General features: G+C 38.5%; 1 protein-coding gene across 3 annotated transcripts; it reads left to right on the forward strand.

Annotated features, from left to right (window-relative positions):
* Positions 1–206: 206 nt before the first annotated feature.
* lingo1b (leucine rich repeat and Ig domain containing 1b) lies at positions 207–12,677 on the forward strand. Of its 3 annotated transcripts, none has more exons than XM_016511974.1 (2): positions 207–228; positions 9,891–12,677. In XM_016511974.1, the coding sequence occupies exon 2, from the start codon at positions 9,903–9,905 to the stop codon at positions 11,742–11,744; it is 1,842 nt and encodes a 613-aa protein (XP_016367460.1). In that variant the 5' UTR covers positions 207–228; positions 9,891–9,902; the 3' UTR covers positions 11,745–12,677. The 3 variants fall into 3 exon arrangements, with proteins under 3 accessions (XP_016367460.1, XP_016367458.1, XP_016367459.1); XM_016511972.1 differs by lacking the exon at positions 207–228 and adding an exon at positions 490–674 and having other exon boundaries at positions 9,888–12,677; XM_016511973.1 differs by lacking the exon at positions 207–228 and adding an exon at positions 490–674.
* The last annotated feature ends 7,253 nt before the right edge of the window (positions 12,678–19,930 follow it).

Here is a 19,930-nt window from a genome sequence, read left to right on the forward strand (position 1 = left end):
TGGGACAGACTCTCATGCATTCTGTGGACTGTAGCTGCTCCTGCTCCACACTCTGAGAATTTTCTGGACGCTTTGCTTGCTTTGAGGAATTGTGTGCCGTTTTTGTTTTTCCTCTCACTCATGAAATTCTTCAAAGGCCTCCTGTGTGCCTATACATATATATATATATATATAAAAACTCACTTCCACCCCCTCCTCCTCTTTTTCGGAATATTTCTCTATGGCCAGGTACATGTTGTCTGTGGTGCAGGTTTGAATATATGCGAGACTTCTGAGTGTATTTTTTTTGGTGTTGTTATCATGGTTTATTGCTCGAGGCTTTTTATTTTGCAGGTTGCATTAGGGAAGAAAATAATGTATTGCTTTTGACGCGTTTGAGTCTTTAATTCACAGTCCTCATTATAGAGCCTCTTTTCTCTTTTTTTCCCTATCTCTCTCTCTCTCTCTCTCTCTCTCTCTCTCTCTCTCACCTGCTCCTGCTCCACACTCTGAGAATTTTCTGGACGCTTTGCTTGCTTTGAGGAATTGTGTGCCGTTTTTGTTTTTCCTCTCACTCATGAAATTCTTCAAAGGCCTCCTGTGTGCCATCGTGCCACTCTGGAGTGATTCGGATCTAAGCTGCACTCCGGCAGAATGGAATTGCCAAATTTAGACTCCACCGCATGACGTTTCTGGTAAGAGCAGTTTGCATTCAGTGCCAGATAAGCATTTCGAGAACTGCTGTGGACTGTCATTGCACAGGGAGGGGGTCATTTGCTATAAATGAATATCTGGCCGTGTGAGCATTCATGCATATTTTCACCTGCACTATGTTTATACATATATATATATATATATAAAAACTCACTTCCACCCCCTCCTCCTCTTTTTCGGAATATTTCTCTTTTTTCCTCTCTCCCTGTTTTAAGGCTTGGAAGCAAATTCCTCCACAAGTAATGTGGCGTTTAAAGGAATAACAACATTACACTTCATTTCTTAATCTTGGCAGGCTGTCAGAAATACATTAAGAGGAGTCTTACTGGATACATCAAAGATTCATGCTATCTCAGTGTTCTCATTGGTACATCCTTTACAGCTGTCAGATCCCTCTATCCATAGTTTCTTATGTAAAGGTGCATTGTCAGTACACATCTATAAAAACCAAGATTCATATTTTATTATTATTGTTATTATTATTATTATTACTATTATTCACCATCCTATATATATATATATAAAGGCCAATAATATTCACATGAGGTGTGAGCTAATTCTCAGATTCAAATCCAAGACACCATGTGCTCTGCAAAAACCTCCAACTGTTTTCCCCCCTGAACACAGGGTTATCCATCAAAACACAATGCATCTGCAATATGCATATAGGCTTGTGTTGGGTAGGAAGACGGGAACATGAAACAACTGCATGGCAACAGTATCCTGGCCACATTCTGAAGATGATGTAGCTGCCAGCGGAGAAATCCAGGCCAAATCAGAAGAGCCGTGGCTGAAAATCTAGCACTGAATAGTGATACAAATAAAACGGCCTATACATTGAGATATGTTTCAGTATGCTAGCGATTGTGTTAAAAGGCAATCTCCCCATTGAGCAGATTCTCAGCTGGTGGTAATAGCCATTATGATAATGCTGCAGTCTGATAACAAACAGCAGATGAAACAAGATAAGGCAGTGCTACAGGAGAACTGCATCACCTCATGCTCTTGTGCTGTGCGTTCACACATAGATTAGAGCCTGTGCCTGTCAGACCTCGTGTTTTCACAGCTTTTGTGAATGATGCAGCCTGAGCAGAAAAAAGGGGCCAAATCCCAAAAATCATTGAAATTCAGATCCTTTCTGATTGCGAACCCGCCACATCCCTCTCTGCTTTCCTATTCATTCTCTTCTATACGCTTTTTAAGAAGTCAGTGAGGGCCTGCTTTCGGCCGCGGTGGCATAGATAGACAGACTGGGCGTGCGTTTGTCCTCATTGTGGAGGGATGCAAGAATCGGACGCCATCAGCGAAACGGCTCGTTTCTGTCACACAAAATGAGGGACTATTGAAATAGGCTGTACATAGCAGGAAAGCCAGCGAGGGGCTGCTGTGAGAGACGACCAAGTGGCATATCAGACATCGCACACTGCCTCCCACAAATGTATTCAGAAGGTCACAGAGTCGGTTCACTGCAGCAGACTCTCCCATTAAAATTTAATCATAACAGCTTTATGTAAAAAGTAAAAAATACGAGAACGGGCCTATGCCTTACTTCCTTGCCACCCCATTTCTAAGGGTTACGAATGTTGTGAATGAAAATGATGTTTACGTATTTGAAGCCATGCTTTCTGTCGTTTCGGAGAACTTGGCGTCATATCTCCACCAATCATCTGGGTGGCTGCTGATGGCTAAATTTGCGCCTTGTGAAAGATGAGAGGAAGATATCATTGATTGTTTCTGTCAGAGTAATCAAATTATTAGCCTTGGATGGAGTGCTGGTCAGAAGAACAATGCTAGCATAATTCAGGAAGCTCGAGAGTGATTATCCCGTGGCTAATTTCGTGAGATAAGCTCCTTCCTAATAGAACCATTGATAAAGAACTCCAAGAAGCTCGGTTTGAGCTAGATTGCTTTTGGGATTACGGTCGTCCTATATTCTCTCCACATTTTCTCTCTTCTTTTGTTTCAATTAAACCCAAAACAAAGAGCCCTGTGTTTAAAAGAGGAAAAGTGGTTGGAGTAATTACCAGCTTTGCCTGCTGGTAGCGGTGAATTTAAAGTGAATCTCAAGAGCATTAATGAGGAATGAAAAACACTTTATGGAATTATTATTAACTGTTGCCGGAAAGCTGAGGGGAGGTTTGAAATGGGACTGGGCCCAATTAGACTTCGCGCCATGACAAGGAACCTGACAGCAGCCATAGCTTTGCAAATTTAGCCAGACCATGGGCTGAAATAACCTATAATTCTTCAGCAGGCTGAAGGGTGGGCACATGCTTGATTGCGCTTACAAGGAATGCATGTGTTTTATTGTCAAGAGTAAGAGACAGAAATGCAGTGCATCTGTTTCATTTCCAGCCCTTCAAGGATGCTTATTTAAACTGCAACCATCACATATTGCTCCATCGGCAGTTAGTCAGAAGACCAATATTCGGGTGACAGGTCGTAACTAATTTTAATCTCAACCATGCTTGGAGTTGAAACATTCATGTCGTTTACTCAATTTATGATAGCATGATACTTCCAGGCCACCAGTCGGCACAAAGAAGGGTGTTGCGCTCGGTCTGAACCATCTTTTTTATGCCAGTTTTCATTTTCTCTTCAGATTTAAATGCTTTTAGAGTACAAGAGTGGCAAGCTTTGAGGGGAAATCATGGGGAATATATATTCAGATAAAAAAAATACATGCTATATTCTTGTTTCAGCATGCTACTCTCAATTCCATATAGGGTCCATATAATATTCCTCTTCATGCAAAAGCCTCACTTTGACAGTTTAGTCATAGCTTTTGTTTGAATGGTATAAATTTCAGCGCAGTGCTTGACATTTTCACTTCGATAAGTCTAGAGTTTCCTATGTTTCGACATCAAGGTTCATGTTAGTTTATCCTTTAGTGGAATGTAGCTTTCCAAACCTTGGGCTTTGATCTAAATCTTACTGTCATCAAAAAACAAGATCAAAAGAGAGGAGAAGCAAACAGTTGGAAGATATGTCTCTGCTCTGAATGCTGCATCCGTAGGCTTAAAACCCAAGCTGATTTGGTATACAAAGTTGTTTGTGTGGGGTAGGAAGAAGACAAATGTATGGGGCAAGCAGGGCTGATTATTGATTAGGCTCAGGTCCTCACTGATTAACTGCTGTTGTAAATACCGATAAAGACACCTGCTTATGTTGTGATGAATGGTAGCAACTTGATTTGCCACTCACAACTCGGACGGCATTAACACTATTTTCAATGACTTAGCATCCAGAAATATTTGTAAACAGAGTATTTCATTTTCACTCTGCTTTGCTTATATGTTGTACCTATAGCATAACCGACTAACATATAATTCAAAGCAAATAAAAATAAAGAGTAAAAACACCAGTCGATTCCTCACACCACACAATGGTCCCATGAATGTGACTCCAGCTGTGCCAACTATCCATAAAATATTTCTTTACATAAAAGTGTTAAATGATCAGGCTATAAATGAATTGTACAGACACAGAGCGAATAGGTCACCCATGCCATTTCACAACCAGACTGCATGAGAGCAGACAACCAATTACCAGCAATTTAGCAGTTAAATTTATGTATTGGGAATATTTAGATAGCTGTTAACCACTGATTCGCTTCATACTGTGAAATGCGTGCTGTGTGATCAGGGATGCCAGAGAGGGAGAAAAAGAGAGCGACAGGCAGAAGGAACGGGATGATGAATAAATAGATTGGAAGAAGGAACAAAATGAACTCCCTCAGGCCAGTATAGCCAATTAGTTGCTGCACTCTATATTCACTTTACTTTCAACTCTCAGTAGCTTTCTATTAGACTGTTGTGCCTATTATGAAACATTATGCTTAGTGGTAACATTTGCTGGCAAAAAATAATGATTATTTAATCTTTCTCTGAAATAATATAATTTAAAAAAAAACATAGTAAAATCAAACATTTTCTAATTGTGATTCCAAATAGTTTTTTACTTGTGGTTAAGATCAGTCCATCCTCAAAACGAAGCTCATTTTCATTATTCCCCTCTTTTTTTTTCTTCCTGTTTTTGTATTTATGCATTTCAAATGAGATATTTGAAATATTAGAAATATGATTACAGTTTGGTCTTTTTATGATTTATGAATCATGAATTTTAATTTGTCCGGAATTCAATTTAAAGCCTAGAAAAGTTTTAGACAGAGTTACAGTATTTAATCTCTTTTCACTAATTATGGTACAATAAATAATACTTTTTTATTCTAAAAATTACACAATGATGAATCGCCCCACCATTAACAAATAATTCTTTCTTTGATATAATAATGTTAATAGAAACCACAAAGACCCTGCTGTTTACTATAAATGGTTTTTCAACCTCAAAGTATAACTCTCTGAAGATCAAAACGAGTTATTAATTGCTATGTAAAACATGTTGTTTCATGATTATTTGATCTAAACTAGAAGTTAAATCCCTGACTGTAGCACTCATTTGCCACAACAGGAGTGTGTTTAATGTGCAAAGAGAGAACACAGTTCCAACTGGTATACACAGTAAACCCAATGCACTTTAAACACATAAGCACAAATATAGGAAGAAGAAACATTATATTGTCTAGTTAAACACTGTTGTGATTTGAATGTCCAAAATTACAAAGAGTACAAATTAATATATCTTTTGTCAATTGAAAGCCTTATTTGAGACTGTAAAATCCACATAAACAGGAATGTGCAAGTGGGTCACTCCCAAGCTTTGCTTATTTGTCTTGTTTGGTCAAGCTGAGGCTCACCAGCAAGGTCAGGAGCATGATGGTGAACGAGGAGAGAAAGTAAGGAGACTGCGTAGATGGTCCGACGTGATATTTTTTTTCAAGGTTATCGCCAGGATGAAACCGAGGGGATGGAGTGGGAGAGAGAACAGGAAGATGGACCTTTGGGTTGAATTACATTTGTACATGAGTGGGAGAGACAGAATATCATCCAGTGCGCACTCAAACACATGAGCGGTGTAACATGAAAATATAAAATCAATTCAACTGATTGCCGTCCTCTGTGGTTTCAGATGACGATGAATCTTGATACCACCGTAACGGGCGTGTTTGGTTTCGTCTGTGTAATTTGCCTTGAAACAAAACATCCATGAAAAACATTTTTTTTTGACAAAGGTAAATCCTCATATTTGTTAAGAGTTTCAACCTTAAACATTCATTTCTCCGTGAGGGTCTCTAGATTAAACAGATAAATAGCTCGGTTTTCCAACGTTGGAGGCAGAATTGATTTTGTCCTCTAGCTTGACAGATAGCCCTGAAAGTAACAAATAGCAAAGAAGAGGACAAATCTTTGAAGCGCAACACTTATTAACTCCATGATTGTTGGATAGGTGCAGTAATCTAAAAGAGATCTAGTCCTCCATTAGCAGAGGAAGGAGGCATCAGCCGGCAGACACCTTGTGAAAAGAAGCCTCGCTAATTCCTCCCACCTGCTGACAACAGATAATTGAAAAGCAAGTCTGCAGACCCTTTGAGTATGAACCGGATATGGACTTGTCAATTAACTTGCTCATATTTCATTGCCTGATTGAACTTGACTGATCAACAGTCTTCTGAATTTCTCCTCTGCAAACCCATGCCATGTTGAGTTTGACTTACAGTGGATGTTGCAATATGGCAAAATAGGGCATTATATTTGAGGGTCCCTCTCTCAGAGGAGCACTATGTTAAAATAAACTTGTGGTTGACACTTTATTTCTTTCCTTTCGAGCTAGTGGGCAGGGTTGAATGGGTATGACCTTCCCATGTTACTAAGGGAAAAGAACAGAGGAGAAAATGTAATTTCCACCGCAAAGATCTTAAAAGAGCAACTCGCTTTAGACGGCACGCAGCCTGTCGCATGACTGAAAGTTGGGTAGTAATTATTAAACAAAGAGAATGCTAAGTGACGTTCTAAAACAGGAATGTTGATTCATACTCAACTTAACATGCTTTTAATGTAAACAAGTGCACATTTAATTAGCTTTTTAAGGGAACAATACATTTATGACAACAGAGATGGAGATGGCTTTTTAACAGCGATGTGCTTGCTTGTAACAGAACTGGCTCGAATTTAAGAATCTAATACAAGTGCATTACTCCCTTTTCCCATATGCAGAGCACCTCTCATTGACTACTGTATATTTCTTCAAATCAATCAGGCTAAAGGAGCACATTTCTGTCTGAATATATTGCATGCCAGGAATGGTTGGCTACACTAAAGTGCCCTGAGGTAGATATGCCTTTAAAGACACAGTTCTCTACATGGAAATTTATGTGGGGGTGTTGACTAATAAGATGAGCTATTGACCATGTGAGTGAGTTCACTATATTGAGAATTACTCCGTCAATGCAATATTCTGGCAATGCAACAGAGAGAAGCAGTTTTTTCCTTCTTCATACATTATTCATAGTCGCCTGACAGACTTTGATTTGTATGTTTACAGAATGGGGGCTTCCTGAGCCATGATTTAATCTTTTAATTGGATAATAAATCCAACACTTTGTGTTGTAGTGGCTTTTCAATTGCCATCAGTTGACCACCGAGGCCAAATTTGTTTTAAAGCATTTACATACCTTAGCATTTGGGCTAAAACAAAGGTTACAGGGATTAGGAACAAAGATGGAAGTGTGTGTGTGTGTGTGTGCAATCCATCATTTAGATCTGGAAGAAGAAGAAAAAAAAATCACCCAAAACCTTTGTGCTAAATGATAATTAGGCTTTTTGGCTTCTCTTTTTTATTTAAACCATCATAATTTTCAGTTTGGCAGGCATTTGCAAGTTGCAGGCCTGGAAATAACAGCATAAATGTTTACAGTTAACTTTATATCAGTGGTAAAACAGGTACATATTTCTGCACATGAGCTGAGCTATTTTCTTCCTGTGGGAGTACTATGAGACACCACAACAGTGAACAAAATACAAAATTTTGATATTGGAAGCAACGGTCATGTTTAATTAGGGAAACTGTGATCACACCATGCAGACCTACTGTAATTTTATAGTGATTTCCATCTGCTTTTGTTTGCTTGTTTAAAACTACCAAGCAAATTTGCCAACACCTTTGACCTGTTCTCTCCCCAGACAAATCCCCCCAATTATAGTTAAAGGTCAAAGGTGGTTGTTTGGCAGATATTAGGGAGACATGCATATTGAACAGAAATTAGCATCGCAGGAGATGTCACACGTAATAACAGTTTAAACAACCCTGTTATGCCTCCGGAGGCTTGATGTCTGCTCAGCTGGGGAAGATTGTGATAGATTCGGCGTGACTAAAACATCCCATTCTTGGCAGCTCTGTTTACGTCATGACCTTCACCCTCAACACCTCCTCATGCCACACGAGTCGTTTAATCGATGTAGTAATTCTCTCACAGTACCCTGATCGCTCTGCTCCCTGACTGTATGCAGATCACACTCGATAGATGAACGAGGGAGAAGCACCCTTGACAATAACGGCCCTTTTGATCTAGCTGAGGAGCACTAATATGAAATTGTTATCGCTGAAACTACTCGCCTAATTTCACACTGGATATCAAAAGAATATTTTCTTTTGTTACACACTTCTGACACACCTGATGACACTCGGAGATGGAATCGGCAAATCTATGCATTAAACAGGTGGCTGCATGTAGGCCTTTTCTTTCACCCCCTTTTTTGCAGTTTCATTCGATCAACATAGTCTGGCTTAAGCTGCTTCACAGTGCTTTGTGTTGTGTTGTACTTTTCTCTCAGAGAACACTCTTTCTGCATCTTGTAGGTTGTAAGGGGAATTATATTTTTTAAATAAAATAAAGTCAAAAATAATAGCTACCCTTGAGATATCATACTGCAAATGTGTAAATACAAGTTGGCAATACAGTACATACGATTTTCTATCCATGTGTGTTAAAATATGCACTGTAATCTTGTAATCGTAAAAATGTAAAATCGTACATAATATCACAATGCATCCTCTGGTTTTGCAGAAATGTATCTGAATTCACTGATGCAAGAAGTATTTCATTCTGGGTCACTTTCACTTGCTTTACAAATGGGAGCTACTTAAAGTTTACCTTATCAATTATTAAAGCTGGTCTGTCTACTTAACATGATTTGTATTTGACTAGTCCAGTTAGCAACCTTGTGTCTCATGGAATGTAACTCGTGTGTCATTTTGGCAAGTTCTGTGTGTGTTTTGAGTTCCTTCATGTCAATTTTTTTACGAGTCTCTTCACTAAATTAAGATCTCCATCATTCTAAAGCACACAGCTGGAAGTGGCTATGAGACTGAAATTGAACTTGCTTGATCAATTTGGGAAGTAAAGTTTGAAGGCTCAGGGCTTTTGCACAGTAAAATAGTGTGAGTAAAAAGTTGATTTGTATTTAACCCATTAAGAGCTGAATGTTCTACTCTACTCAGTTCTACTCTAAATGCAGCCATAAATTATGATCAATAAAAAGTAATAATAATATTAATATAACATAATATTATAATAGTATAATTGTATAATATAAAATATAACAATTATCAATTGGCTTAAAGCCAGATAATAATATATAAGAATTTGTGAGGTTTTTTTTTTTTAGTTAGCAAGTCATTATAGAGTCATGTTCCTGATTTATATGTCCCTTGCTCTCAGATTTTGCAACAGTATGCTGTATACCATCTATTATTTCTGTAGTTTGAATATAGAACTCTAGTATATAACTATACTAGTTAAAATCATGCCATTCTTCATTTCAAAACAAAAAATATACATTTTATTTTGACATGCTTAAATCATTACTAATTTGGTTCAAGCCATTATTGAAAATATATTTTCTGTGTAACAAGTTAAACATCCAAGATTCATTTTTTATATTTCAAAAAGATCCTGCAGACTATAGGCTATACTTAACTCCCCTATAGAATATACTTATAACTTGGCTATACTTCTTTATGGCCAGTGTTGTTTATGGTTGTTTTCCTTTTCTCATACAGTCTTTTACGTTTTAATGTCTCTGTTATATCATTAATCAAAGCTCCGAGTTGTCTTTACGCAGCATGTTCCAGTGCAGTAGTCTGTTACATTTTTCAAGCATCAGCGTTTTCTCCAAGACCATCTCTTGCTATTTTAAGAACAGGAGCAACATGATTGTCTCTGTTCTTTTGCATTTTTCCGCCTTGGAATGAATTCTGTTCATATTGTGACCCAATCTCTCTATCCTTTTTCTCAGCAGGTTACCATCAAAATGGTGGCCAGAGAGGCAAGTGGGCACAGCTACCTGGTGGCGTGCTGGCAGCCCATTCTCATCCTGATGCTGGGTACCGTGCTGTCCGGCTCTGCCACTGGCTGCCCCTCTCGCTGTGAGTGCAGTGCCCAAGAGCGCTCAGTCGTGTGCCATCGGCGGAAGCTGATCGCCCTCCCCGAGGGAATTCCCACTGACACGCGGCTGTTAGATCTCAGCAAGAACCGCTTGAAAGCCATCAACCCGGAGGAATTCCTCAACTATCAACACCTGGAGGAGCTACAGCTTAACGAGAACATCATTTCCGTCATTGAACCAGGGGCCTTCAGCAACCTCCTTGGCTTGCGAATATTGGGACTACGCAACAACAAGCTGAAGTTGATACCGCTGGGTGTTTTCACCGGCCTCAGTAACCTCACTCGATTAGATATTAGTGAGAATAAAATAGTCATTTTGTTGGACTTCATGTTTCAAGATCTCTACAACCTGAAAGAACTGGAGGTGGGGGACAACGACTTGGTGTTCATCTCTCACAGAGCTTTTCATGGCCTTAGCAGCCTAGAGCAGCTCACTATGGAAAGATGCAACCTGACCTCTGTGCCAACAGAGGCCTTCAGTCATCTTCACAACCTGCTGACCCTCAGGCTGCGGCATCTCAACATCAACATAATTCGAGACTTTTCCTTCAGGAGGCTCTATCGACTCAAAGTCTTAGAGATAGCAAACTGGCCTCTTTTAGAAACCTTGACCACAAAGTCTCTCCATGGACTTAACATCACAACCTTGAGCATCACAAACTGCAATCTCACTGCCGTCCCTTACGAGGCCATTCAGCACCTGGTGTACCTTCGCTTTTTCAACCTGTCCTTCAATCCAATTGAGGTTGTGGAGGGCAACAAAATGCACAATTTGCTGAGGCTCCAGGCATTTCACTTGATTGGGGGCCGGCTAGTCAGCATTGAGCCTTATTCGTTCAGAGGACTCAACTACCTTCGGGTTCTCAATGTATCCAGCAATAGTCTAAGCACTTTAGAGGAGTCTGCCTTCCATTCAGTCGGCAACCTGGAGACACTGGCTCTTCACGACAACCCCCTGGCATGCGATTGTCGTCTCCTCTGGGTCTTTCGCCGTCGATGGCGACTTAACTTCAACCGCCAGCAGCCATCTTGTGAATCACCAGAGTTTTTGCAGGGTAAAGAATTCAAAGACTTCCCGGATGTTCTCCCACCGAATTATTTCACCTGTCAGAAATCCAAGATCCAGGATCAAAAAGCCATTCATAGATTTGTGGATGAGGGGACCACTGTCCAATTCCCTTGCCAAGCAGATGGAGACCCCGCTCCCATGATTATGTGGCAGTCTCCAAAAAAGCAATTTATCACTACTAAAAGCATTGGCCGGCTGTCTGTGTCTCCGGACGGCACCCTAGAGGTTAGATACGCCCAAATACAAGACAATGGCACATACACCTGCATTGCTGTCAATGCAGGAGGTAACGACACCCGTTTGGCTCACCTACACATTCATAGCTACTCTCCCAATTGGCCCCATCAGCCCAATAAGACCTTTGCCTTCATCTCGAACCAGCCCAATGATAGCGGTGCCAATGGAACTGGTGCGACAAATCCCTTTCCCTTTGATATGAAGACTCTCATTATCGCTACCACCATGGGGTTTATCTCTTTCCTGGGAGTGGTGCTGTTCTGTCTGGTGCTCTTGTTTCTCTGGAGCCGAGGGAAAGGCAATGTCAAGCCAAACATCGAGATTGAGTATGTGCCACGGAAAGTGAATGGAGAAAGCAGCCCGACTGAGGGATCTCACAAGATCAGTATGAAGATGATTTAAAAGACTAATCGCCATTGTGTGTGCATTACGTGAATAGGTGTTCTTGACAACAGACTTACCTGGAGGAATAAGGGGGTAATCTTTGCACCTCTTACGGAATTGTGAAAAGAACAATGTTCCGAAAAAAGCCTTTTACATTTTTTACAGACTGTACAGATCAATCACACAGGGATTGTGTCCTCAAAGGGAAAGCAGGCAGGTCATTTGAGGGTTTCAAAAATCTGTGTACTTGTTCGGGTAAGTGTTGAAAAACATAGTCCTGTTGAAATTTGTGCGAAAGCCAGAATTGGGAGGACCGGTAAAAAATGTATACCTGTCCTTTTGTGTCTTTTTCTGTACATAACTATTTCGATGTACATTAGGCAATACAGTGGCTGAATGCAGCTGATCAGAGGTTATGGGTTGTTGAGCCTACTGGAGTGCATGTGCTATATCGAGATACATGCAAAGTCTATAGGTCTAATTAAATCATTGTAAATGTCCATTACCAACTCTTTATAAGAGATCAATTTGTTTAAAATGATTTATTGATTAGGCTTGACAATCATTAATATCACAAAGGTCAAGTATTAATCATTAAACATGGTTTGATGGTGCGATTTCGATTTTTGACACCTTACATAGTATCATAAAGCCAGATGTAGCTTTGAATTTAAAGCCATTAGCTTTGACTGAACATGTGACAAAACTATTGGACCTGTGGTTGTACTCATACTAAACTACTATTCCATTTGACAGATCTCCTCAGTTTTTAATTCACCTACCGGTGAAAAGTTTACAATTTTATTGATTTAGTTTATTGTTGTCAATATGCCATGCTATAATGCATTTTCTACCACTCTCACGAGGCAGGTGTTGCTCGGTGGGTAAATGTGTTCTCCAACCCTTGAAACATTTACAGTGCTGATTTTGGGACAATGGATGGCTGTAAAACATTAAAATGACAAACTTTTATACTTCAGTGTCTTTTGCTCATTTATTTTGCTCTGCTCTGTGAATTAAACCTTGAGAGCTGGTGAGGTACACAGGAAGATAGAGACACTTCACTAATGTATTGCTAAACTTTTCACTCTCCTTCACACGCCATATTACTTTCTCTGTAAATACTCATTTCAGTGTAAGTGGGTAGAACACATCGTAATGTAGAATGGATTTGAAGTGTTAAATCAATCTAAGACAACCTCAACCTCATATTGACCATAAAGGAAAAATAAGCAATGGGAAAAAACTGATCGAAAGTCCTTATGTCACATTATTCTAACAGATTTCATCTCTACAGTGTGGAGGTGATAAATATTATTTTTAAGCAATAGTATAGCTCTATACAGTGATTTACAGGGTTATTATATTTGAAAAATGTCAGTCTTCAGTCAAAATCCCTAAATGCATGAGAATAGGAGCCTTTCAATGTTATTTTTGAGAATGGATATGCATAAGTGTATGATCTACTCGGACTAGTCTACAGCAATAGACTGCTGTGCATTTATTTGCTCTGTTCAATAGTTTTGAGCTCTGTGCAACTCAAAGCCTGGCATTTCCCAATACACACACACACACACACACACATAGAGATTTGCCTTCTAAAGTAATGTATAACACGTTGTAACAAATCCCCAAATATTCAGAGATCCTTTAGTTTTTGAATGCACTTGTTTAGACAAAGCTACCACACATATCAGGATAGGACCAATCTGACAACCCTCATCTCTCACAGGGGCATAATGGAAAACGTGTCAGCTGGAGTCCAAGCACTGAGACCTCATGTTTAAATGGGAAGTGATGGTTGTGTAAGATTGTCTTCCTGCCCTTTTTCTACTGAGATGACTCACAAACAGTTGGCCAACACTCACAGTGCTTTAATACTGAGCAAATACAACAGCAAGGGAGGGAGTGGTGAACATTAATGAGAGAGGAAGTGGAGCATCCAGATGGCAAAAAAGAAAGAGTAGAGATAATTAATATTTAGTGAGGTAAGACCATTAAGAACAAAGCCAGTATTTGGTAATAAAGGCTGTGCTATTTGAAAATGTTTTATTCAGGTTAATACAAAGTTGGCTAAAATAGTTAGTAACTATCAGCAACTACAAAATGAATTTACATTTAAAAGATGAGGAGGCATATTTCCTTTCTATTTATTGACCATAAAGGAAAAATAAGCAATGGGAAAAAACTGATCGAAAGTCCTTATGTCACATTATTCTAACAGATTTCATCTCTACAGTGTGGAGGTGATAAATATTATTTTTAAGCAATAGTATAGCTCTATAGTATAGTATACAGTGATTTACAGGGTTATTATATTTGAAAAATGTCAGTCTGCAGTCAAAATCCCTAAACGCATGAGAATAGGAGCCTTTCAATGTTATTTTTGAGAATGGATATGCATAAGTGTATGATCTACTCGGACTAGTCTACAGCAATAGACTGCTGTGCATTTATTTGCTCTGTTCAATAGTTTTGAGCTCTGTGCAACTCAAAGCCTGGCATTTCCCAATACACACACACACACACACACACATAGAGATTTGCCTTCTAAAGTAATGTATAACACGTTGTAACAAATCCCCAAATATTCAGAGATCCTTTAGTTTTTGAATGCACTTGTTTAGACAAAGCTACCACACATATCAGGATAGGACCAATCTGACAACCCTCATCTCTCACAGGGGCATAATGGAAAACGTGTCAGCTGGAGTCCAAGCACTGAGACCTCATGTTTAAATGGGAAGTGATGGTTGTGTAAGATTGTCTTCCTGCCCTTTTTCTACTGAGATGACTCACAAACAGTTGGCCAACACTCACAGTGCTTTAATACTGAGCAAATACAACAGCAAGGGAGGGAGTGGTGAACATTAATGAGAGAGGAAGTGGAGCATCCAGATGGCAAAAAAGAAAGAGTAGAGATAATTAATATTTAGTGAGGTAAGACCATTAAGAACAAAGCCAGTATTTGGTAATAAAGGCTGTGCTATTTGAAAATGTTTTATTCAGGTTAATACAAAGTTGGCTAAAATAGTTAGTAACTATCAGCAACTACAAAATGAATTTACATTTAAAAGATGAGGAGGCATATTTCCTTTCTATTGAATTACTTTAAGTACTATTTTGTCTTTTGCTATTCATCTGCTCTGCCTCCTTGGCCTTCTGTCTGGAGGTTTCAGTACAGGTTTTGGAAGTGGTGTCACACTACACTGAAAAAAATAAAAATAAAAATTGGTGTAAGATGAATTATGAAAGTTTTCACTCAGAAATCGTTTGCTAATTTAAAAAATAATTACAATGAAATGCAAGTAACACTGAATTAAACATGACATTTTTAAGTAGAAAGACTGAAATAGTATTTTCTTGAAAAATGTACTCTGGTAATATATATTTTTTTTTACAGCTTCAATAATTTTTTCAGTGTAAATAATTTACTGAATTAGCAGTCTTAGACACCAACATATTTTTAAAAATGTGCATGTCTGACAGTAATTCATCAAAATGAAGCTCTCTGCCACTGTAATTTTTAGATTGCAATTACACAAAATGGCCATGTGGTTTGTTAATCCTACAGGCTGTATGGATAATCTAATATTGATTAACTGTGACGTCTGTGAGGTAAGTGTTTCTGTTATACAGAGGAAGGGAACTGCCCATTCTTTTATTATGTCAGATTATGCCACTTCATTCATCTTGTTGATTGTATTTACCCTCTGATTTATAAAGAACTTGTTCATCTGTCAGCTCACAGTGAGAGGATGATGGCTACCCAGGTGAAAAAGACGTAGTATTAAGCTGGTGAGGTACACAGGAAGATAGAGACACTTCACTAATGTACTGCTAAACTTTTCACTCTCCTTCACATGCCATATTACTGTTCAACGTTTTCTGAAAAACATCTTTTCTCTGTAAATACTCATTTCAGTGTAAGTGGGTAGAACACATTGTAATGTAGAATGGATTTGAAGTGTTAAATCAATCTAAGACAACCTCAACTTCATATTGACCATAAAGGAAAAATAAGCAATGGGAAAAAACTGATCGAAAGTCCTTATGTCACATTATTCTAACAGATTTCATCTCTACAGTGTGGAGGTGATAAATATTATTTTTAAGCAATAGTATAGCTCTATACAGTGATTTACAGGGTTATTATATTTGAAAAATGTCAGTCTTCAGTCAAAATCCCTAAATGCATGAGAATAGGAGCCTTTCAATGTTATTTTTGAGAATGGATATGCATAAGTGTATGATCTACTCGGACTAGTCTACAGCAATAGACTGCTGTGCATTTATTTGCTCTGTTCAATAGTTTTGAGCTCTGTGCAACTCAAAGCCTGGCATTTCCCAATACACACACACACACACACACACATAGAGATTTGCCTTCTAAAGTAATGTATAACACGTTGTAACAAATCCCCAAATATTCAGAGATCCTTTAGTTTTTGAATGCACTTGTTTAGACAAAGCTACCACACATATCAGGATAGGACCAATCTGACAACCCTCATCTCTCACAGGGGCATAATGGAAAACGTGTCAGCTGGAGTCCAAGCACTGAGACCTCATGTTTAAATGGGAAGTGATGGTTGTGTAAGATTGTCTTCCTGCCCTTTTTCTACTGAGATGACTCACAAACAGTTGGCCAACACTCACAGTGCTTTAATACTGAGCAAATACAACAGCAAGGGAGGGAGTGGTGAACATTAATGAGAGAGGAAGTGGAGCATCCAGATGGCAAAAAAGAAAGAGTAGAGATAATTAATATTTAGTGAGGTAAGACCATTAAGAACAAAGCCAGTATTTGGTAATAAAGGCTGTGCTATTTGAAAATGTTTTATTCAGGTTAATACAAAGTTGGCTAAAATAGTTAGTAACTATCAGCAACTACAAAATGAATTTACATTTAAAAGATGAGGAGGCATATTTCCTTTCTATTGAATTACTTTAAGTACTATTTTGTCTTTTGCTATTCATCTGCTCTGCCTCCTTGGCCTTCTGTCTGGAGGTTTCAGTACAGGTTTTGGAAGTGGTGTCACACTACACTGAAAAAAATAAAAATAAAAATTGGTGTAAGATGAATTATGAAACAGTTTTCACTCAGAAATCGCTTGCTAATTTCAAAAATAATTACAATGAAATGCAAGTAACACTGAATTAAACATGACATTTTTAAGTAGAAAGACTGAAATAGTATTTTCTTGAAAAATGTACTCTGGTAATATATATTTTTTTTTACAGCTTCAATAATTTTTTCAGTGTAAATAATTTACTGAATTAGCAGTCTTAGACACCAACATATTTTTAAAAATGTGCATGTCTGACAGTAATTCATCAAAATGAAGCTCTCTGCCACTGTAATTTTTAGATTGCAATTACACAAAATGGCCATGTGGTTTGTTAATCCTACAGGCTGTATGGATAATCTAATATTGATTAACTGTGACGTCTGTGAGGTAAGTGTTTCTGTTATACAGAGGAAGGGAACTGCCCATTCTTTTATTATGTCAGATTATGCCACTTCATTCATCTTGTTGATTGTATTTACCCTCTGATTTATAAAGAACTTGTTCATCTGTCAGCTCACAGTGAGAGGATGATGGCTACATGCAATTTTGGATTAGCGAAAATGTATAATGTTCGAAGCATCATGGCATGATTTGTTAAAAGGTGGGGAGTTAGAAACTTGACATGGATTGACTCTAGACGTATTCTACGCAATCTGTGGGCACCTAAATACATATGACTTTTATTCTGGACTTGCTTTTATAACATGCTTTTATTGTCCTACTATATTTTTCTCTAAAATATAAAAGGCATTTTCTGAGAAAATGCAGATTTTGTCTTTCTATCGTCTTTTCAACATCGCACCAGTCATCAGTTTTTGCACAGAAAGATACAGAACTATTGACTGTGAATAATGTGCAGTGATATTTACTGTTAAGGCCACAATTTTGTGCTCACCTTCAACCGCTTTTTCTGTAACAAGGCTAAATGGTGTTGCACAAAACATGTTTTGATAGGGAAATGTCATGGGTTATTAACTTTTGTTTTTTAATGTGTGATTCAGTGTGATTTAGTACAAGAAACACTGAGTGATACTACCTAAGTACATATATTCTGCAGTTCTGTGAAGTAATGTAGAGCTTAGGGGTAAGATAGTAATACTATATGAAATAATTTGGGCCTAAAGTGGGAATATGTAATTTCTTATAAGATTAAAAGTAACCTTCACAAATTAAATCAAATAATTTCTCCATTAATGTTTTTTTTAACACACACATAGCAAGTCTGATGTATTTCTTATACAGCAAACATACTATTTGTTAACTATGTCACAGTGATATTGTCACGGTTCGCCTATGGCACGGAGTGAGGAACGAGGAGACAAGGCATTAAACTCACAAAAGTCTTTTAAGTCAAATATCCAAGGGAATACTCGGGGCAGACAGGAACACAGGAAACACAGGGTTTGACGTTCAATCTCAGAAAAAACGAGAGAAAAACGAAAACAAAACGGAGGGGAAACACGGCGGTAACTGTTCTTTGGTCTGAGATTCTGTCACGGTTCGCCTATGGCACGGAGCGAGGAACGAGGAGACAAGGCATTAAACTCACGAAAGTCTTTTAATTCAAATATCCAAGGGAATACTCGGGGCAGACAGGAACACAGGAAACACAGGGTTTGACGTTCAATCTCAGACAAAGACAGACAGCACAGACTGGGGCTAATAAACACTGGGCAATTAGGGGAACACAGGTGTATGGAATGACTAATTAACTGAGACACGGCACACCTGGGGAGGGAAAACACAACACAATGAGTCCAGGGGCGTGACAGCTTGATCATTTTTACTTTTTTGTTTCAATCATACTTTTTGTCTTTTGACAAACAAATCCTTTAATTTAGTCAATATTCTGTATGGTAATTAAACTATACAGTTTGACTAAAACAACATTGTAGCTGAAGGGAAAGTGCATAATTAGACTAAATACTAAAGCATTTAAAATATGAAACATGTAAAACTACAATTGTTGAGAAAACTTTATCATTGTCTATGTTTTAGTGACACATGTTATGTACACATTCTGACAAGCACATAAATTAAAGTTCACTTCACGTTGTCTTGTGCTAAAGCACAGGTTGTATTATTACGTGCATATTGTGTATTCATTTGTCATTTATTTTCTAAATGGATATTAAAAAATGCAATACATTAAAGAGACCTGAAGAACATACAGTGATTTTGAATTTGTAAAGGTGCCAGAAACATAACAAATTACACTCAGTGCTTTGGACTTGTGCCCGTGTATTTAACAATCACTGGACTGACAAAACAAGCACTTCGCCAACTATTGAAATGCAAGCGAAGCTCCCAGGAAAAGCTCTCTTTTCTTTGTTGTTTTGTCTTCACTTAAGTTCTGTTTGGAGAAAAAGCATGTTTTTCCAATAAATTCCTTTCGTCATCTCCAGTGGACGTGAAACGATGGAGACACGCATATAACAGGCACCTTCTGCCATATCCTCCTCGGCAAGTGTCTAATCTCAGCCTGAGCTGTAATTAAAGAGGCCATACAGTACACAAGCGTAAGGGAGTGCTTCTCTTGAGCGGTCGCAGCTCCTCCTGTGCTGCATTCTGGCCAAACGCTTAGATGAAAAGCCTGCATGCTAATGACCAAGGTGCGAAAATGTCCCTGGGGTCTGAGACGCATCACGTTCTCTGGCCCACTCACTGCTAAAGGCGAGGCGCCGCCCCGGTTTCGTGAGCAGGATATGAATACAGTACCGGTCCCGCAGTGTCGGGCATCTGCTTCACTGTGAGGGTGTTGACAGAGCGGGCAGGTGCTTTAATGGATCTGTGTCCTTCATTTGGGTCAGAGTAGAAATCCTTCGGCATGTCAGGTGTTATTTTCAGCAGGCCTTGTCCTCGTCCCGATGGGAATTTCTTCAGACTTGGTAATACAGGTCTACTGTAAAAAATAAATAAATAATAATAAATACCAATAACTTTATATTCTACTTCTAATATTTATTTATTTAAAAACTTATTTTGCTCTGAGAATCTATAAAGGTTGCATTGGCTGCACATAGTCTGCGTCACTGGATTCAGTTTGATGATGAACTACCAACGTCAGTCAAAACTCGTTGTCCCAAAAATAGTCTGGTTTGCCATAATTTATTATGCATGAATCGCTAAACC

The sequence above is a fragment of the Sinocyclocheilus rhinocerous genome, unplaced genomic scaffold (genome assembly GCF_001515625.1).
Source record: "Sinocyclocheilus rhinocerous isolate Xijiao unplaced genomic scaffold, SAMN03320098_v1.1 scaffold2340, whole genome shotgun sequence".
Lineage (NCBI taxonomy): Eukaryota > Metazoa > Chordata > Actinopteri > Cypriniformes > Cyprinidae > Sinocyclocheilus > Sinocyclocheilus rhinocerous.